At 38.6% G+C, this 22,413-nt stretch overlaps 1 protein-coding gene and 1 pseudogene across 6 annotated transcripts in view; both read left to right on the top strand.

The window, feature by feature from the left end:
• TBC1D5 (TBC1 domain family member 5) overlaps positions 1-22,413 on the top strand; it is a 554,967-nt gene that overhangs the window by 510,105 nt on the left and 22,449 nt on the right. For all 6 annotated transcript variants that reach the window (XM_004773530.3, XM_004773529.3, XM_004773531.3 and 3 more), the window contains one exon: positions 20,372-20,471. In XM_004773530.3, coding sequence (XP_004773587.1) covers positions 20,372-20,471 — 100 coding nt within the window. The remainder of the gene's footprint in view (positions 1-20,371; positions 20,472-22,413) is intronic.
• Positions 14,268-17,159, top strand: LOC123394465 (annotated as a pseudogene).

Here is a 22,413-nt window from a genome sequence, read left to right as displayed (position 1 = left end):
TGGGACATTATGGGAGTCAGCCCAGAGAATGGTGGTACAAGGGTGCACATTTCAGCCTCACACGGGTCAGTTAGCTTTGCTATAAGAAAACAATCTTGGCAAAGTCCCTTCTATCTGGGTCAGCCATTGTGCAGACTCCTACTTTTTGGTGCCAGGAACAGCAAGGGAAAGCACGCAGATGGTTCTACCCAGCCAGTAATAGTATGAGAAACTCAGCTGGAGGCCCCGGTGCTGGCTGGGTGGTTTCATCAGTTGGTCTGATCACGTGTAAGCAGAGAGGGAAAAACCCTTATTAAATAAAGTAACATCTGTGCTAATTGGCATGGTGGAGGAGAGAGCTATTCTGGTTTATAAAAGATTGGTCAGGTTGCCTAATTATAAAAATACAACATGAGATGATAGAACCTAAAAATCCAAAAGATGGGGACATTTCTCTTCAGATGCCATTTAATGAGAGCAGCAAACAGTTCCTTTTAGGAGAGACCTCTCTTCCTCCAGTTAAAATGTTCAGTAGACAAGCAGTTGTCTTAATACCTATGATTAACATTTTTATACCTTTTGAATTTTTAAAGGCTAGGAAGTTCCTAAGACTTACTGTATGTCTATAATTATTTATTTAAAGGAGCAGTTATAGGATTTTTGTAAATAATAAGGTTTGTAACTATGCAAGTAGTTTTATTCTTCCTCCAATTATACCTGTGTGAGGTCCTGGTTAAACATTATAATTTCCAGCATATTTATTTCAGGATTATAAATTTATTCAGTTTACTCAGAATTTGTGGTACATGAGCCTATCTTCTGGCGCCATTCTTTTCTATTTATTTATTGCTTTTTTTTGTAAACAACTTCTAGAAAGGCAAAGTTAGATTAAAATAGCTCACAATATTGAAATGGCAATAGGCACAGAAGCACATTTCTAAAGGCTAAACATATTTAATAAATATTACTTATGATGATTACCAGAAAAATATCTTCAGAAGATGAGGGATGAATTTTAAATACCATGGATTACGGACATGTCCTACTTCGTCCTTTTTATTGCATTCATGTTTGAAAAGCATCTTTTGTTCTCTGAAATTTATACACAGCCTCTGTTTATCCAAAGTTACAGAAGAGCGCATACATAATAACAAAATTTATATCTGGTTTTAAACTAAGTTCTTATGTTTGCAGTAGGATAAATTGATACCTAATGGTCTTAGGAATTAGCTCTAAACAGAAGAATGAAGCCACTCTGTACAGAACTGACCAAGAGAGATTGGAAAGCTGTGTCTGCCGCCCTGCCTCTCTTCTCCCTGCATCCCACTCCATATTGAGAAAAGGTCTTTTGGACTGTTACCAAATTTGAGTCTCACCATGCTGCCATCTGTTAAAATTGCCTTAGAGCAGGGAAATAGTAGTGTTTCGCAACCTTTCCTGGAGGGATTGGAAGCTGTATCCAGAAGTAGAAGGGCATGAGATGGGTCATCTACATCCTTGCCATTCAAAGTGCGGCCTGTGGACCAGTGGCTTAGTCATCCCCTGGGAGCTTTTTAGCTATGCCAGAGCTTAGGCCCTCCCAGACCTGCTCAATTAGACTGCATTTAACAACATACCCCAGGTGATATGTGTGCATTTTAAAGATTGAAAAGAATTAGTCTAAGAGTAATTGAGTACCAAATCGGAAATGAAATTTGCTATAGATAAATCCAGCTTCAAATATATCCTAGTATGAACATGTTCTCCTGTGGGTGATGACAGAGTGTTGTGCTAAAGGTTAGAGAACACCTTCCATGCGTTTCCTCTATTTTCAGCATTTTACAGGTATTAACTTCTTTAATCCTCAAAGACTCTATGAGGGCTGTGCTCTAATTACCTCTGATTTCACAGAAGAGAGAGCTAGGAAGAGAGAGAATGCGGTTAACTCCATGTACCCCTCCCCCCGCCCAAAGATACTAGTCATGTCTGGGGAAATAGGTAATTTCTCCATTATCAGGTAGAGCCAAAAGAATAAAATCGGGTAAGAAACTAAGATTTTTTTTACCCCCCTCAATAAAAATTATGAGTAAAAGAAATAAAATAAAAGAAAAGAAAAGAAAATTTATTTCTCTTAATTTTGTGAGCCTCACATGTTCTATTTTTAAAATATCATTTATAATCCATGTCCCATATGTCCCACCCACAGCAAGCACGTGATCGGAATTAATTATTTTAACCTGCCAAAACCTGACTTCAAAAGGATATTTGGAACACTTTCACATGTAAAGCAATGAAGTGAGTGTGGATTTAATGTGTAATTGGTCAACTCTAGGGATACGCTAAAGTCACAGTGCATTTTGGGAGAGGAAAGATTTGCGTGGAAAAATAAAAGTTTCTTATTATATTTCACCTGGTGGACCTGTCCTCCATCTGTCCTCGGACTGCTGCAGGGGAGGTCTCTATCCCCCAGGTCTGGCTGAGGCAGTGTGATCAAGCCTCACCGGGTTACTCTGATTTTAAGGCAAGCAATTTTTAATTTTTTTCATTATAAGGAGGCAGTGTTCTCCTTTTTACTGTGGTAAAATAGACATAACATAAAGTTTACCACCTTAACCATTCTTAAGTATACATTTCAGTGTATTAAATTCTTTCATAAATGTGCATTGATTCCATAAACTCTTTTCAGCAAAACTGAAATTCAGTTTTGCCATTAAACAGTAACCTTCCATCACCCCTGACCCTGCCTCTTGCAATCACCGTTCTACTTAATGTCTTTATGATTTTGACTCCAAGTACCTAATGTTAATGGAATCATAGAGTATTTGTGTCTTTGTGACTGGCTCATGTCACTTGGCACAATGTCCACAAAGTTCATCCATGTTGTAACATGTACCAGAATATCCTCCCTTTTTAAGGCAGAATCATATTATATGTAGATACCACATTTTTCTTAGCCATCAGTTAATTTCACCTTTTTTGCTTTCACAGAATAATGCTGCTGTGAACATGAGTGTAAAAATATCTCTTTGAGACTCTGCTTTCAGTTATTTGGGGGTACATACCCAGAATTGCTGGATCATTTGGTAATTCTGTTTTTAATTTTTTGAGGAATGTACATACTGGTTTTCACAGGAGCTGTGACATTTTATATTCCCACCAGCAGTGCACAAGGGTTCCAATTTTTCCATGTCTTCCCCAACATTTGTTATGTTCTCATGTTAGGATAGCAGCCGTTCTAATGGGTGTGACATGATGTCTCAGTATAGTTTTGGGTTGTATTTCCCTGATGATTAGGGATGTTGTGCATCTTCTCCTGTGTTTATTGGTCATTTGTATGTCTTCTTGAACAGATACAGAAATATCTAGTCGAGTCCTTCAGGTTATTTTGTTACTGACTTTTCAATTCTCTATATATTCTGGATATTAATTCTTAATCAGATATAGGATTTGCAAATAATATCTCCCATTCTGGGGGTTCCCTTTTTACTCTGTTGACTATGTCTTTAAATGTACATTTTTACTTTTTTTTTAATGAAATCCAGTTGTCTATTTTTTATTTTGTTGCCTATGCCTTTAGTGTCATATCTAAGAAATCATTGCCGAAGCCAATGCCCCATGTTTTCTTTTAAGAGTTTTGTAGTTTTAGATCTTACGTTTAGGTCTTTGACCCATTTGGGTTTATTTTTGTGCGTTATGTTAAGTAAGGATCCAAGTTCATTTTTTTTGTAAATGGATATTCAGTTTTTCCTGTACGATTCATTGAAAATACTGTCCGTTCCCCTCTTTAATGGTCTTGGCACCCTTGTAGAAATTGACCATATATGTAAGAGTTTATTGCGGAGTTCTCTATTCTAATCCATTGGTTTACATATTTCTCTTCATGCCAGGACCACACTGTTTTAATTATGGTAGCTTTGAGTAAGTTTTGAAATCAGAAAGTATGAATTCTCCTGTCCTTCTTTTTTTAATTTGAATTCCAGTTAGTTAACATACAGTATAACATTAGTTTCAGGTGTACAATTTAGTGATTTAACACTTCCATATAACACCTGGTACTCATCACAAGTGCACTCCTTTATCCCCATCACCTGTTTAACCCATACCCCACTGACCTCCCCTCTGGTAACCATCAGTGTGTTGTTCTCTGTAGTTAAAAGTTTCTTGGTTTGCCTCTCCCTCCCTTCCTCTCTTTCTTCCCTATGCCCATTTGTTTTGTTTCATGAATTATACATCTGAGTGACATCATATGGTATTTATCTTTCTCTGACTGACGTATTTCATCAAGATTGTTTTGGCTATTCAGGATACCTTCAGATTTCATATGAATTTTAGGATAGGTTTTTCTATTTCTGCAAAAAAATGTTAATTGAATTTTAGTAGGGATTGCATTGAATCTGTAGATCACTTTGGACAGTACTGACATTTTAACAATATTAGGTCTTCCAATCCATGAACGTAGAATGTGTTTACATTTATTTATGTTTTTAATGTCTTTCAGCGATGTTTTGAAGCTTTCATTGTAGAAGTCTTTAACCTCCTTAGTTAAGTCAATTCCTAAGCATTTTATTCTCTTTAATGCTATTGTGAATGGAATTGTTTTTGCAATTCTTTTTCAATTGTTCATTGTTACTGTGTAAATATTGCAAACTCATTTTTTTGGTGGGGCATTTTTTTTTTTTAACGTGTATGTGTGAAGTGTTTAGGCTTTTCTACAGGCCGGAGCATATCATCTGCACGTAGACAACTTTATTTCTTCCTTCTCTTGTGAGTGGTTTTTATGTCTCTTTCTTAATTTCATAATTGCTCTGGCTGGTACTTCTAGTATATATTATATTGCACAGAAGTTGTGAAAGTGACATCTTTGCTTTTTTTATACCTGATCTTAAAGGAAATCTTTCAGTTTTTATCATTGAGTTTGATACTCTGTGTTTTTTCCATATGTGCTTTTATTATGTTGAGGGAGTTCCTTCTAGTGATAGGGTATTTTAGGGTTTTTCTTCCATCATAAAAGGGTGTTGAATTTTGTTAAGTGTTTTTACTGAGCAACTGAGATGATCTTATTTTTCCCTCATTTTGTTAATGTGGTTTATTACATTGAGCAGTTTTCATATTTGAATCATCTTTGCATTCCAGGAATAAATACCAACTGGTGAAGGTATGTAATCCTTTTAATATGCTCTTGAATTTGGTTTGGTTTTTACGTCAGTGTTCATAAGAGATAATTCGTTTGTTGTTTTCTTATAATGGCTTTGACTTTTGTATTAGGATAATACTGACCTTATAGAATGAGTTGGGAAATGTTCTCTCACCTTCAATTTTTTGCAAAGGTTTGAAAAGAAGTAATCATTTATTCCTCTCTAAAAGTTTGCTAGAATTCACCAGTGAAACAGTCAGGTCCAGAGCTTTTCTTTATTTAATTTACCAAGTCAATCTCTTTACTCGTTATAGGCTTATTCACATTTTTTATGTGAGTTAGTCTCAGTAGATTTTGTGTCTCTAGGACTTTGTTCATTTCATCTAGCTTATCCAGTTTGTTGGCATATAGATATTTATAATATTCTCTATCCTTTTTATTCATGTAGAATTAGTACTAATGTTCCCCTTTCATTTTTGGTTTTAGTAATTTTAGTCTTCTTTCTTTTTTTCTTAGTCCATTTAGCTAGAGGTTTGTCAATTTTGCTGATCTTTTTGAAGAACCAACTTTTGGTTTCATTGATTTTCTCTTGCATTTTCTATTCTCTATTTTGTTTTCTCTGCTATAATCTTTATTATTTCCTTCCTCCTGCTAGGTCTGGCTTTAATTTTTTCCTTAAGTTGTATAATTAGGTTGTTGATTTGAGATCTTTTTTATTTTTGTAATATGAGCATTTATATCTGTAAATTTCTACCTTTAACACTGCTTTTGCTGAATGCCATGAGTTTTGTTCTATTGGGGTTTTGTTTTCATTTATCTCTAAATATTCTCTAATTTCTCTTATAATTTCTTTCTGGATCCATTGTTGTTTTAAAGTTTGTTCTTTATTTTCTACATATTTATGAATTTTCCTGTTTTAATTCTACAGCTGATTTTTAACTTTATCTTCATGTGGTCAAGGAGGATACTTTGTATGATACCTGTCTTTTAAAATTTATGGAGATTTAATTTGTGGCCTAACATATCGTCTATTCTATAAAAAATCTGTGAACATATGAGAAGAATTCGTATGCTGTTGTTATTGGATATGGTGTTTGTATATGTCTGTTATATCTAGTTGGTTTATTGCAGTATTTAAATACTCTATTTCCTTACTTATCTTTTGTCTTGTTTTTCTATACATTGTTGAGAGTAGAGTATTGAAGTCTCAGCTCTTGTTGTGGGAATGCCTTTTTCTCCCTTCAGTTCTGTCAGTTTTTGCTTCATATATATTACTGGATTGTTAAATGTGTAAATATTTATAATTATTTTGTCTTCTTGCTGTATTGAACCTTTAATTCATATATAATGTTCTCAGTATGGGTATCTTTCAGTTCATCTTACTTAGATCTGTTAACCTTCTTGCATGTTTATATGCATGTCTTTCATTAAGTACAGGACATTATCAGCCTCTCTACCCCGTTCTCTTTTCCTGGGACTCTCACAATATGCATAATGGTCTAGTTGATGTTGTGCCAAAAGTCTCTTAGCTCTGTTCACTTTTCTTCAGTCTTTTCTTTCTGCTCTTCATATTCAGTAATTTCTCTTGTTCTGTCTTCAAATTTGCACATTCTTTCTCCTGCCTACCCAAAGCTGCCTTTGAATCCCTCTAGTGAATTTTTCACTTGTTACTTTTCAGCTCCAGGATTTCTTTCTTGGTTTCTTTTTAGATTTTCTATCTCTTTACTGATGTTTCTATTTTGATCATCCATCATTTTCTTGATGTTTTCCGCATCTTCCCTAAGTTCTTTGGGCATCTTTAAGATGGCTGTTTAAAAGTCTTTTTCCAGTAGATCTATTATCAGGTCTTTTTCAGGGACAATTTCCATTGAATTGTGTTTTTCCTTTGAATGGGTCATACTTTCCTGTTTCTTTATGTGTCTTGTACTTTTTTGTTGCTATTGAAAACTGAACATTTTAATCTAATAATATGGTAACTTGGAAATAATATTCTCCCCCTTTCCCGGGTTTACTGTTTTTTGTTATTGGGATTTGTTTTTTTGGTTTGTTTGTTTGTTTGTAGACTGTCTCTGTACCAAGGATCAGCCTGAGGTTTAAATTTATGGTCTTTTCAGGTCTTTTCTGAACCTGTGCTTTACCCTGGGCATATGCAGTCACTTCTTCCCCCATATATGTAGTAGCTTTTGAATGTTCTAGTCTTTCATTGTTGGCTCCCCAAAGGGGGAAAAAAGAAAATGAAAAATGAGAAAAAGAAAAATGAAGTAGCAGATAGAATGCAGACTCTTTAAATCCACTGGAGGTTGGTGGGGGGCGCCGGGAGTGGGTGCAACAGTAGTGACCACTCTCTTCTTTGTCTCCACCCTTGTGATCAAAATTAGCAATCAGTGATCAGAGTACAAATCCCTGATGTTTGGAGGACAGGGTCCTATCCTGGCTTTCACATTGCATGCAAGCTGCTCTGGGAACAAATACAGCACTGCTTGCTGCAGGGCTAGGGATGGGGAATGAGAGGTGCTATTCTGCTAAGAGCTAAAATGGACCAAAATTAACCTCTGTTTACCCTCAAGCCTTCCCCTGGAAGAAGTCAGCCTTCAGTGGACTGCAGCTTTCTAAATTAGTTAGAGGACACAGATTCTGCCAGTGTAATTGTTTTTGAGTGGGGAGATTCCTGGTGTTTCCTATGCCACCGTCTAACCCAGAGGCAGTATTCTTCAGTGTAGTGGTTTTTAATAGTATGAAGTCATACAAAATAATGTCAAGTTTAGGCTTTAGTGTCTTTTTTTCTCGACTACATAGGCAGGAAGGAACATCATCATTGTAGCATGATGCGGGTAGAAGGAGAGGTCTCAGTGACTGTTACAAAAAAACAATCCTTGGAGGATATCTCTGGTATCTGCAGGTAGGGTGCATCTCAGTGGTGGGACATAATGCTGTTTCAGCATCTGAGAAACAGGGAAGTCTTCTCATGTAAATTTTGCCACTGACTACCCAGCCATGTTAAAGTTTATTTATAAAATGAAGGGGTCAAAGTAGATTATCTTGAAAGGCAAGTTCAGCACTGAAATATCATTTGTTATCTTAAAATACAACACCTTAAGCTTTGAATTTCAGTTCAGAATTTCCATCATATTTAAACATGTTTGCTTACATCCTGTCTGAAAGCAGGAACTATTTTATTTTCTGGGGAATTCACTTACCATCTTTACTTTTTTAAGTATCTTTAAGAATCTCATTCTTCCTGGGCAGTCCATAAAGAACAACATACAGCACTGATGTTCCTACTTCAAATGAATAGAAGGAGACCCTTTGCCCTGAGAGTATACTCAAGGTTTGCACACTAGACAAAATATGGTAGTTATTTACTTTTTACAATTTTTTCATGTAACTTATTCTTAATGTTCAGTGTTGTTTAGGGTACAGGTTTGTTTAGATTGTAGTGTTGTTTAGAGTTTGATTTGGAATAATCTTTGGTGATTTAAAAAATAGTAACATCTTGGTAATCATCTTTTACTTTTTCTTCTGTTTTCCTCTTTATTGTTTTTTGAATAATATGTTAATTCTGTTTTTGCAAAAATTTGATCAGGTTTCATTGTGGAAAATAAAAAAAAAAAAAAAGAAATGGGAAAAATTATCCCACAATTTAGAGAATAACCAATATGAACATTTGGTGACTATCTTTCCTTTTTTTTTCCCACAATCATTCTTTTCCTATACTTTGTAACTTGTTTTCCCCTAATACATGATGTTATTGTTAATTGTTCTCCTAGGAGAACATTTCAAAAAGTCACATAATAAATTCTGTTCATGAAGGTACCAAAAATTACCTAGGTCACCTGTCATTAGACATTCAGGATTTGTGTGGAGTATGTGTGTATGCATGCTGCCATTGAATGTGTGGGGACTGTCCTGGGAGTCATGTTTTTGCCTGTATCCATAATTCCTTGGAGTAACTTCCTAGAATTATATAAATAATCTAGAGACAGCAATAATATGAACATTTATTGAGTGTCTACTGCGTGCCAAACACCATGCAAAGCACTTCATATGGAAAATCTAATGTAATCCAGTCCTCCACCAGTCATCTGGCATAGGAATTAGCATTAGCCCAGTTTTAGAGACAGGACATGGAGGGTCAGACAGCTTGGCGCTCCTGTCAGGGTCACGGAGACGGCACACGCGAACACAGTCTGTACCGACTGCAGGGCTCATGGTCAGATTCGGCGTGCTCCAACACGGCAGTGCCACTTGACACACCCAGACGGCTTATTTTTATACTCCTCTCAAGTTGGCTTTGTGCTCCTCTTCCGTTTTTTTGGGTAGTGTCTTCCTCTGCTGATACCATATGCTCTGGCTTGGATCTCATCCACACCGCGTGTGTATTTGCCCTTGTGTATACCACAGCTTCCTCAGAACATCCGCGGCCTGCCCACTTTTCTCCTTGAGACTTTCCGTTTCCCTCACTTCCCACTTCTTGTTCACCCATCTGTTCGAGAAAGACGGGGCGTCTTTCCTGTCTTCTGGTTGCTATATTTGGCCTGTTCCTGCTGCTGCAGTTGGTGTCGGTTCTCTTGCCTGCTTCTCTTGCTATCTGAGGGCACCCCAGGGAAGCCAAACAGAACTCCACACGGGGGCTCTTCCTGTCCCCTCTTCTCCCAAACCAAGGACTGCGGGCTTTGAATCCATCCGTGGACAGTGACTCTGCTGCCACCCGTTACAGTCACCGTGAGCCTGGTGCATGTGAGGGGCGTGTGTGTCAGACCGCAGCCCTTAAACCGTCACTGTCTGAAGGAAAAATGTACAGAGAGGAACGGGAAGGGAGGGGAGCCTTCCTGCTGACCCTGCTGTTCTCCCTGCTCTGGCTCGACTCAGTGGCTGGGTTCTTTGCCCGGGGCCCACGCTTCGGACTTCTCTTCGTTTACCGGGCCCCTGTCTCCTAAAACGCCTTTTTTTTTAAGATTTTATTTATTTGACAGATAGAGATCACAAATAGGCAGAGAGAGGCAGACAGAGAGAGAGGAGGAAGCAGGTTTCCCACTGAGCAGAGAGCCTGACTCGGGGCTCGATCCCAGGACCCTGGAATCATGACCCGAGCTGAAGGCAGAGGCTTTAACCCCCTGAGCCACCCAGGGGCCCCTCCTAAAATACTTCTATTCATCCTTTTTTCTGAGCCAGTTCCCAAATCGCTGCCTTTTTCCAGAAACTCTTGCTTTCTGTTCCACCTCTTGTATCGGAAGTCATCTGCTCCCCCTAGAATTGCGAAGCCTCATCTTTCCTGTCTTCTACAGAATTCGCTATTCCTCTCACGCCTCCCTTTAACTTATCGAGATCTAAGTCCATGTCTCATTCATCATTGTACTTCCCACAGGATCTAAGAGTACACATGGATATATTGCTGAATACATTAATGAATCAGTGAATAAATTATAAAATCCAAAAGCTTGTGCTATAAACCAGGAAATAACAGAAAGACATTGAATCATTTTATAATATTGATATAAAAAGTCCATATAATATTAACAGATTTATACAGTTGATAATATTTGAGTAGAAGTGTAATGATATATCAGCTATGGGGGGGTAAAGGACATGGAAACACTACTTTCTGAAAAATAAACTTTTTAAAAAATGTCTTCAGATACAGTCAAAACAACAAAAAATAGAATATATCCAATCATACATCAGTGTTTTTAAAGGAAAACAATTTAGTAAGGAATTTGGGGTTAGGACCTAACATTGTAATTGGTGAGTCTCTCTTAAAGGAAACTGAGATGTGAGGTTATTCATTGGAAGAACCATGGTAATCAAGCCTAAGAAAGAATGCATCCCCAAGGAAGAAAGGGGAGAGTGGGCCAAGTGACTTGGGTCCTCAATTAGCTGCCTAAACCTTGGCACACGCTTGCAGAAAATGTGACTTACACAGAGAGAGATAGTGTACCATGCAGGAAATAATGAGAGAATCCACTTCATGGTTGTTGTGAGGATTAAGTGAGTTAATGCAGGCAAGGTTCAGTGGCTGGCGTATTGTAGTTGCTATAAAGCGTTGAGTACCAGCTGTTTTTCTCTTAAGGTGGAGTTGCCCTCATTCTCCGGTCCTGCCCTACAGGACTGCCAAGTATGGGAGGTAGTGTTGCACACTCTAGTGTACACGTGGCTGAACTTCTTAAACCTCCATCCATTTTTTGCCTTTAGCCCTAATTAGTCTTTCTGGACTAAGCCACATAAGTTTTTGAAACTATGAGCCAGTGTTTTCCAGCAGTAAATCATAAAGACCTATACTTATATTCCATTTCACTGTTTTGACCTGATTACAAACAAAATTTTTAAAAGAAAGAATAATTGGCTTTATTGAATACCTGCTCAGTGCCAGATACTCTGCCCATGCTCTCATCTCAATTTCCCACCATTTCTGCCAGTGGAGGTGAGGAGAACAGGGAATTACAAAACTTATCCAATATTACACAGCTAGTAACTGGCAGGAACTTGATTTGGACCTAGATATGTCTCTTGCCAGACTTGCGGCCTCATCCAGCACTCCCTCCGGTAATGGAAGGCAGAACATATATGCCAGAGTAAATATCATAAGGATTTCTCTTCAGTGTCTTATTACACATCAGAATTACACTAACTGCTTGTTTCCATAAAACCTCAAGGCAATTAGCCAAGCATTTGTTTTTGATTACAGAGGACCAGTTTACTGAAAACAAATGACTAAAGCTGTCAGTGTTTTAAAGCATGTTAGCTGGGGGAGAGTGAAGCATGAGAAGCTAAGAGAGAAATATGAAGTTGGTGCCCGCAATCTTAGAAGCTCAATTCTTGGATCTTCTTTTATTGGTAATTATGTAATAGAGTGAAGAATAAGTGACAAGCCACCCTTTTGCCTCCAAGTGATTCCATTTCTATTTATAAAGTCTGAGAAAGTTGAAGGGTTTAGGAATGTTTCAAGATTACACGAACTCTAGAGGGGTAAAGCCCTGGATTTCAAATTTCCAAGTGAAAGAGTTTCTTGAGCTCCTCAACCTATTTCAGTTTGAATGCTCCTCTTATTTGGTGGGCTTTCCTCTGAAAAAACATTTTAAATGATTGAAATTTGTCATTTTCTACAGTGTAGATTCCATTTGTACTGAGGTTTACTTGGGATTAGGCAAGAAAATGCTCTTCATTTGCCGCCAGAGCCCTAAGCACAAGTGCAAACTTGGAAAATTGTGTTCTTATATCCATGCATGCTCACTGAGCATGTGCTGTGGGCTGCCATGTTCACAGGGCTTCCCCATGCACTCATGCAAGTTGTGCATGGCACAATGTAGAGGACACCGGTCTCATCGTGTTTTTATTATTTAATGTTATATACCTGCTCGCACAGTTAAATTTTTGAGGAAGAGATCTCCAGAGAGACTGGGCCTCTCTCTTTGAAAGTGTCTCTCCTCTCAAACTCTTCTCTCCTCCCAGCTTTTAAAAAGGAAACAAACTAATAAAATAAATCCACTTAGATAGGAGTGACTACTGAAGATTAAAGCTCCCAAGGGCTTTTATAATTTAAAGAAGTGATTGCTAAATCCAAATTAAACTAATATATAAAATAAATAAAAGGTTGTTTTTAAGACAGGAGGCCATGCATTCCTAGTGTCCTTTGTCCACACTGGGAGTTGGTAGCCACATGTAAGGAGAAACTTAAACCACTGATAGGACCCTTTTTTTAAAAAGACTGCCAAGCTCTGATTTTGTTACAGTTCTGAGCTCATTAAGCTGGGTTATTGTCTGTAACCCACTGAAAAAGTGACTTGTTCAGTAGAGGGAACAGAAAGTAGGGATCAGGATTTCTAAAACAATTATTATTATTACAAGACTTGGATGTACTCTACATCATACTTCAGTAATTTCTAGAACACTTCTATTCTGATTACAAGATTGTAAGCTCTTTGGAAGCAAAGTGTCTGATTTATATCTTCTTCAAACAGTACTGAATTCAGACCCAGATTGGGCAAGGATTTCTTAGGGCCACATGACTTGTCAATGGCAGGACCAGAAATAATACTCGTGATTTCCTCGTGCCATGTACCAACGTAGTATTTTGTCTGTTCTTACCCCTGTTTCAGTTATCTTCTGCTGCATAACCCACCACTCCAAAATCCCATTCCCTAAGACAACAATACAGGTACTTCTCATAGGTTTATGGTCAGGAATTTGGTTGGGCTGTTCTGCTTCCTGTGATGTTGACTGAGTCACTCATTAGTTGGGTTCATATGGATTGTGCCGAAAGGTCCCAGAAGGTTTCATTTCCATGTCTAGAACCTCAGTGCTTCTCCCATGGCCTCTTCCTCTCTGTATTTTTTCTTTTCTCTTTCAGTAATAGCCAGAACTTGTTTACAACTTAGTAGCTATCTTCCTTTAGCAGAAAGAAGCAGAAGTTGGCAGGCCTCTTACGCTAGTCCAGAACTGACAGTGTGACTTTTACTGCATTCTCTCGGTCAAGGCAGGTCTCAAGGCCAGCCCAGATTCAAGGGGAGGGAAAATAGATACTACTCCCTCTCAAGAAGGGGAACAACATATACACTGAGGGGAGGGAAGAAATTGGTGGTGGCCATCTTGGAGACTAACCATAACCATAGTTAACTAGCAGATGCAGCCCTCTCTCCCTAATTCCTAGCGCCCTGACAGAACAGGACAAACTCAAGCCTATGGAGAAACAAAGGAGAAAAGGGAGAAGAAAAATGCCCTGAAACTCCCCATCCCTTTCCATCTCAAAGCCTAGCCAAAGGGTTAGGAAGGTGACACCTGCTTACCCCCCAACCTCTCTGATCATTCCTTGGCTGAGTTTCTTCTGGTCATTATTTGAGCATCAGAGGAAAGGCTGCTGCTCTTTGCACTGAATGTTAAGAGCACGATTGTTACTGTTGTATCCTACGGTGGGCATTTTACGATAATTTGGTTTTAGAACTACTGCTATGTCTGTTTTCTGTGTCAGTCTTTTTTTTTTTTTTTAGATTTTTTTTAAAATTTATTTATTTGACAGAGAGAGATCACAAGTAGGCAGAGAGGTAGGCAGAGAGAGAGGAAGGGAAGCATGCTCCCTGCTCAGCAGAGAGCCCGATGCGGGACTTGATCCCAGGACCCTGAGATCATGACCTGAGCCCAAGGCAGAGGCTTAACCCACTGAGCCACCCAGGCACCCCTGTGTCAGTCTTTTAAATGCATATTTCTAAAGGCTCATTCTCTATGCAGTAGTTAAAAACAATGCTTTTCAGTGCTGCATTGTGTATTGCTAAAATGTAATACACCTACAGGTAACCTTTTCAATTGCTAATTTCCATCTATAAGTCAAATTGTACTTCATCACTAAGGAAAAAAAAAAAGCGGATCTCATTAAGTTTCTCCTGCTTTCTTCTTAACAACTCAGAAGATTCTTATGTGAAAGAATAAGCACCTAAAACTGGAAAAATCAATTTTCTAGCCTATTCCACCTCTGGCAACATCCCTCCTTTGTATTCTAACGAACTTGGTTTTAAATTTGTACAGGATGAGGATTACAGGCATACTTTGTTTTACTGTGCTTTGCAGATATTACATTTTGTACAAATTGAAGGTTTGTGGCAATCTTGCATCAAGCATGTCTATCTAATGGCACCACTTTCCAACAGCATTTGCTCACTTCATGTCTTTGTGTCACATGTTGGTAATTTGTGCAATATTTCATTCAGACTCATTCATCATAAATGTATTTTTGTGATCTGTGGTAAGTGATCTTTGATGTTAGTATTGTGTTTAGGGATGCCACAAACTGCACACATTTGAGAGAATGCACTTAATAAATGTGTATATTCTGACGGCTCCACTGACTGACCATTTCCCTGTCTATCTCCCCCTCTTTGGGCCCCCTGTTCCCTGGGACACAGTATTGAAATTAGGCCAGTTCATAAGCTTCTACTGTGACATCCATGTGTTCACATGAACGGAGGAGTCACACTCACTTTAAATCACAAGCTAGAAATGATTAAGTTTAGTGGGAGAGGAATGTTGAAAGCTGAGATAGGCCAAAAGCTAGCCCTCCAGTGCCACACAGCTAGCCAAGTTGTGAATGCAAAGGAAAAGTTCTTGAAGGAAAATAGAAGTGTGGCTACAGTGAATACACAAAAGATAAGTAAGTGAAACAGCCTTATTGCTGATAGTGAGAAAGTCTGAGTGGTCTGGAGAGAAGATCAAACCGGCCACAGCATTCTCTTAAGCTGAAGTCTACCAGAGCAAGGTCCTGACTAATTCCAATTCTTTGAAGGCTGGGAGAGGTGAGGAAGCTGCAGAGGAAAACTTTTCCACCAACAGAGGGGGGATTCATGAGATTTAAAGGAAGAAGCCATCTCCATAACATCAAAGTGCAAGGGGAAGCAGCCAGTGCTGATATAGAAGCTGCAGCAGGAGATCCAGAAGATCAAGCTAAGATAACTAGTGAAGGCAGCTGCACTAAGTAACAGATTTTCATTGCAGATGAAAACAGCCGTCTGTTGAAGAAGATGCCGCCTAGGACTTCCATAGCTACAGAGAAGGAGCCAGTGCCTGACATCAGAGCTTCAAAGAACAGACTGACTCTCATTAGGGGCAAATGCAGCTGTTGACGGAAAGTTGAGGCCAGTGCTCGTTGACCATTCTGAAAATCCTAGGGCCCCTAAGAATCACGATAGATCTGCTCTGACTGCTCTGTATATGAAACAACAAAGCCTGGAAGACAGCACATTTATAACATGGTTTACTGAATATTTTAAGCCCACTCCTGAGACCTCCTGCTCAGGAAAAAAGAAAGATTCCTTTCAAAATGTTTCTACTCATTGATAATGTGCCTAGTCACCCAAGAGCACTGATGGAAATGTACAAGATTAATGTTGTTCTCTTGGCCGCATCCATTCACAGCATCCATTCCGCAGCCCATGGATCAAGGAGCAATTTTGACTTTTAAGTCTTACTATTTAAGAAATACATTATGTAAGTCCCCAGCTGCCATTGAGAGTGATTGTTATGGATCTGTGCAAAGTAAATTGAAAACCTTCTGGAAAGAATTCACCATTCTAGGTGCCATTAAAAACATTAATGGAGCACAGGAAGAGGTCAGAATATCAACATTAACAGGAGGTTGGAAAAAGCTGATTCCAGCACTCGCAGATGACTTTCAGACATTCAAGAACTTCAGTGAGAAGTCACTGCAGATGTGATAGAAATTCAAGAGAACTAGAATTGGAAGTGGAGCCTGAAAATGGGACTGGACTGCTGCAGTCTCACGATAAAACTAACAAATGATAAGGAGTTGCTTCTTATGGATGAACAAAGAAAGTGGTTTCTTGAGATGGAATCTTCTGGTGCAGATGCTGTGAAGATTATTGAAATGACAATGAGGGATTTAGATTATCACATAAACTGAGTTGATAAAGCAGCAACAGGGTTTGAGAGGACTGACTCCAATTTTGAAAGAAGTTCTCCTGTGGGTAAAATGCTATCAAACAGCATTGCGTGCTACAGAGAAAGTGTTCAGGAAAGGAAGAGTCAATCAATATGGGAGACTTCGTTGTTACCTTATTTTAAGAAATTGCCCCAGCCACCTCAGAGTTCAGCAACCACCATTCTAATCAGTTAGCAGCCATCAATGTGGAGACAAGAGTCCTTATAGCAAAAAGCTCAGATGATGGTTAACATTTTTAGCAATTTTTTTTTTTTAAGATTCTGTTTTTAAGTAATCTCTACATCCAACATGGGATTCAACTTACAGTCCTGAATCAAGAATCACATACTCTACTGACTGAGCCAGCCAGGTGCCCTACATTAAAGTATATACATTGCTTTTTAGACATAATGCTATTGCACACTTAATAGACTACAGTATAAACATAGCTTTTTAAAAATTTATGCAAACACAGTTTTTATGCACCAGGAAACAAAAAAAATTCATTTCACTCACTTTATTGTAATACTCTGTTGGAGTGCTCTGGAACCAAACCCACAATATCTCTAGGGTATAACTATATTCTCTTGCTTTGAGAAAAAGATCTCTTAATCTTCTAAATTTCCTTGTCAAATTTTTTTTTTGCATGTATGTTTTTTTCCTTAAAAAACAAAGATGTTTTGTCAAAGATTATTTGCCCATAGAGTTGAGGGTCCATATCTGGGCTCTCTACTCTTCCACTGGTCTATGTATCTGTTTTTATGCTAGTACCATGCTGTCTTGGTGATCACAGCTTTGTAGTAAAGCTTGAAATCACGTAGCATGATGCCCCCAGTTTTATTTTTGTTTTTCAACATTTCCTTAGTGATTCGGGGTCTCTTCTGATTCCATACAAATTTTAGGATTATTTGCTCCAGCTCTTTGAAAAATACCGGTGGAATTTTGATCAGAATGGCATTAAAAGTATAGATTGCTCTAGGCAGTATAGACATTTTCACAATGTTTATTCTTCCGATCCAAGAGCATGGAATGGTTTCCATCTTTTTGTGTCTTCTTCAGTTTCTTTCATGAGTGTTCTGTAGTTCCTCGAGTACAGTTCCTTTACCTCTTTGGTTAGGTTTATTCCCAGGTATCTTATAGTTCTTGGTGCAATAGTAAATGGAATCGATTCTCTAATTTCCCTTTCTGTATTTTCATTGTTAGTGTCTAACAAAGCCACTGATTTCTGTACATTGACTTTGTATCCTGCCACATTGCTGAATTGCTCTATGAGTTCTAGTAGTGTGGGGGTGGAGTCTTTTGGGTTTTCCATATAAAGAATCATGTCATCTGCGAAGAGAAAGAGTTGGACTTCTTCATTGCCAATTTGGATACTTTTTATTTCTCTTTGTTGTCTGATTGCTATTGCTAGGACTTCTAATACTATGTTGAACAAGAGTGGTGAGAGTGGGCATCCTTGTCTTGTTCCTGATCTCAATGGGAAGGCTGCAAGCTTTTTCCCATTGAGGATGATATTTTCTGTGGGTCTTTCATAGATAGATTTGATGAAGTTCAAGAATGTTCCCTCTATCCCTATACTTTGAAGCGTTTTAATCAGGAATGGATGCTGGATTTTGTCAAATGCTTTTTCTGAATCAATTGAGAGGACCATGTGGTTCTTCTCTCTTCTCTTATTAATTTGTTCTGTCACATTGATTGATTTGCAAATGTTGAACCATCCTTGTAGCCCAGGGATGAATCCCACAGGAAAAAATATACAGTGGAAAAAAGACAGTCTCTTCAATAAATGGTGCTGGGGAAACTGGACAGCTATATGTAGAAGAATGAAACTCAACCATTCTCTTACACCGTACACAAAGATAAACTCAAGATGGATAAAAGACCTCAACATGAGACAGGAATCCATCAGAATCCTAGAGGAGAACATAGGCAAAAACCTCTTCGATATCAGCCACAGCAACTTCTTTCAAGATATGTCTCCAAAGGCAAAGGAAACAAAAGCGAAGATGAACTTTTGGGACTTCCATCAAGATCAAAAGCTTCTGCACAGCAAAGGAAATGGTCAACAAAACAAAGAGGCAGCCCACGGAATGGGAGAAGATACTTGCAAATGATAGTACAGACAAAAGGTTGATATCCAGGATCTATAAAGAACTTCTCAAACTCAACACACACAAAACAGACAACCATATAAAAAAATAGGCAGAAGATATGAACAGACACTTTACAATGAAGACATACAAACGGCTATCAGACACATGAAAACATGTTCATCATCACTAGCCATCAAGGAGATTCAAATTAAAACCACATTGAGATACACCAGTTAGAATTGCCAAAATTAGCAAGACAGGGCACACCATGTGTTGGAGAGGATGTGGAGAAAGGGGAACCCTCTTACACTGTTGGTGGGAATGCAAGTTTGTGCAGCCACTTTGGAAAACATTGTGGAGATTCCTCAAGAAATTAAAAATAGAGCTTCCCTATGACCTGCAATTGCACTACTGCATATTTACCCCAAAGATACAGATGTAGTGAAAAGAAGGGCCATCTGTACCCCAATGTTTATAGCAGCAATGGCCACGGTCGCCAAACTATGGAAGGAACCAAGATACCCTTCAGTGGACGAATGGATAAGGAAGATGTGGTCCATATACACTATGGAGTATTATGCCTCCATCAGAAAGGATGAATATGCAACATTTGTATCAACACGGATGGAACTGTAAGAGATTATGCTGAGTGAAATAAGTCAAGCAGAGAGATTCAGTTATCATATGGTTTCACTTATTTGTGGAGCATAACAAATAGCATGGAGGACAAGGAGAGATGGAGAGAAGGGAGTTGAGGGAAATTGGAAGGGGAGGTTGAACCATGAGAGACTGTGGACTCTGAAAAACAATCTGAGGGATTTGAAGGGGCAGGGGGTGGGAGGTGGGGGAACCAGGTGGTGGGTATTAGAGAGGGCAGGGATTGCATGGAGCACTCAGTGTGGTACAAAAACAATGCATACTGTTACGCTGAAAAGATAAAAAAAAAATTAAAAAAAAAAAAACAAAGACATTCTTTGTTGTTGTTGTTACAGTTAGATTGTAATTTAGAGAATTATTCAACCCAGAGTATTTTTTCCTAGAAACAATCACATAAGTAAAATTCTCTAGTGTCATACATACCAAAAGAGGAAATGTAAGGCTGTAGGGGCAAAGCTTTTCCAAGTGCTTTGGGAAATCTTACTCTTAAGAGATTATCTTGTACCCAGCTGTGTAGGGAGTAGGAGCCACTGAAATTGCATTTATTCTCCCAATTTATCTGGCCCAGTTATTGAAGATACTGTATGGACTCTTTTTGGAACAGGGTTTTATGGGTAAGCATTTACATGTGGCAGAAAGCTTGCATTCAATTAGAAAATGTCCAGATTTTTTAAAAAATTCCATTTTATCCTTTCTTTTATTTTGCTAGGGAAAGCAGTGGTGAGTTTGCTCTTGTTTATTTGCTATTTTCTTTTGTTTGTCTATGACTGAAAAAACACTGTGTGTCTTTAAAATTGTCCAAATCACTTGGAGATTTTGGGGGATTTTATTTGAATTTTTTAAAATTTCCATGCTGGGGTACCTGGGTGGCTCAGTCAGTTAAGAGTCTGACTCTTGTTTCAGCTCAGATCATGATCTCATGGGTCTTGGGATTGAGCCCCACATCACACCCCGTGGTCAGTGAGAGTCTGCCTGAAGATTCTCTCCCTCTGCCCCTCCCTCCAAACCAAGTGTGCACACTCTCTCTTTTTCTGTCTCTCTCTCTAAAATAAATAAATCTTTAAAAATAAATAAAATAAAATTTCCATATCTTTACCCATTTCATTTTAGGAAGAAGAATTAGAAGCCCAAATTTCCTTCCTTCAAGGGCAGTTGAATGACCTGGATGCCATGTGCAAATACTGTGCAAAGGTGATGGACACTCATCTTGGTGAGTGAGCTACTTTGGCCCTGGGAGTAATGATAGTCATAACAACAGTATCCAGTTGGCCCTGTGTTAAACTTTTCACGTGTATCATCTCATTAATCCTCACAGCAGCACTTATGGTAGAGGTCCTGTTACTATCCACATTGTACAAATGAGGAAACTGAAGCACAGAAAGATTAGTAAAATTTCTCAAGATTATGTCGCTAGTAAATAGAGTAGAGATTCAAAATCAAGCAGTTTAACCACAGATTTCAATTCTCAGCTGCTACACTACCTTTTGTAAATAACTGTCTACCTCAAACCAAAATGAAATGTTGAGCTTTCAAGGGGCGCCTGAGTGGTACAGTTGGTTAAATGTCCAGCTCTTGGTTTCAGCTGAGATCATGATCTCAGGGTCTTGAGATCAAGCCCCACGTTGGGCTCCCCAGTCAGCGTGGAGGCTGCTTAAGACTCTCTCCCTCTCTCTTTGCCCCTCTTCCTCCTAAGCTCGTACGCACACTTTCTCTCAAATAAATAAATCTTAAAAAAAAAAAAAAAGGAGAACTGTTGAGCTTTTGAGATCAAATAGTTCTACTGTTGTGCCAGCCTGTCTGTAATTACCAATGTGATCAGGATTTTGACAGTGCTTTATATATATTTTTTTAATACATGTTTTTAACCACCAACCTGAAATGCATGTCAGGACCACATGACCTTTTCTTATTTTTGACTGCTTATATTCTAAGAAATGTCCTAGTTTGAAGTTTCATTTACATGTGAGTCATACATATGTCACATTAGAAAGTCTTCAGGCATTATTCTCTACAATTGTGAAAGTTCTGTATTTTATATTAGAAATGGTCTCTGCTGGATCATGTATGTTTTGCTTTAGTGACTATTCTGCTTGCAGAACTTTAGAATGCAGACTATTAGTGTTTTTTAGGCCTCTTACGGGCATCCTTTCTTTTTCCATTTTTCAGTGTCTAGCGTCTGTGGTTTATGAACAGATTAGGAAAAATAAAACATATACTGTAATGGCAAGGGCCAATATGGTGCTCTGTGAGTGTGGACAAATGGCAATACCAAGTAGTATAAGAAATCAAGATGCATCCCACTTATGAGGGGAAATCGAAGAATCCACTGAGGCCCCCTTCCCCCTGCAGGGGTCCTAGGAGTAGCCCATCTGTGGGGCCTTTGCAGAAGGTGGACTCTCTTCCTTGGACTCCACTGATATCTCAGTCTATTAGGTCATGAATCCATTACACACAGTCAAAACAGCTGTCATTTAAGTGTGACCTGACCTGTACTGGCCTCTAGCAAGGAATTCATGTTCTCTTATGGTTGGGGAGGTGATGGACCTCAGTGGCTAGTTGTCTACCAGTGTCTAGTTACTAAGCAGCTGGCTGGGCCCCGTTCTAGCCTTAGCTATTTCTCCTCTCTTGACCACTCCTTCAAAGAAAGAGTTTAAGAGGGGAAGTAACTGGAGAAATGCCCAAAGGTGAGCAAAAAGGTAGTATCTCTTATCACAGCAAGAACTGTTACCCTTGTCACATCTGATCCGCCCCTGGCACAGCGGTTCATTTATACGCTTCAATATGATCATTTTTTTAAAATTCAGATAAAACTAAGTTTTCAAGAATCTCATAGCATCCCACTTTATTTCTTTTTAAGATTTTATATATTTGAGAGATTTATTTGAGAGATAGCCAGAGAGACAGCATGAGCAGGGGGGAGAGGGAGAGCAATCTGAGCAGGGAGTGCGATGCAGGGTCCATCCCAGGACCCTGGGATCACGACCTGAGCCAAAGGCAGACACATAAACGACTGAGCCACCCAGGCACCCCTCATAGCATCTCACTTTAAAATGTATCAAAAAGAAGTAATGAAGAGAGATAGTTTATATATAAATAATATATATTATATAACTCATTTTCGATCATTATAATTTTAATTTTAAAGCAAGTGT

Source organism: Mustela putorius, unplaced genomic scaffold, assembly GCF_011764305.1.
Source record: "Mustela putorius furo isolate JIRA1106 unplaced genomic scaffold, ASM1176430v1.1 tig00003834_pilon_pilon_pilon, whole genome shotgun sequence".
NCBI lineage: Eukaryota > Metazoa > Chordata > Mammalia > Carnivora > Mustelidae > Mustela > Mustela putorius.
The sequence above is the reverse complement of the archived record's forward strand: the minus strand, read 5'-3'. Positions and strand labels throughout refer to the sequence as shown.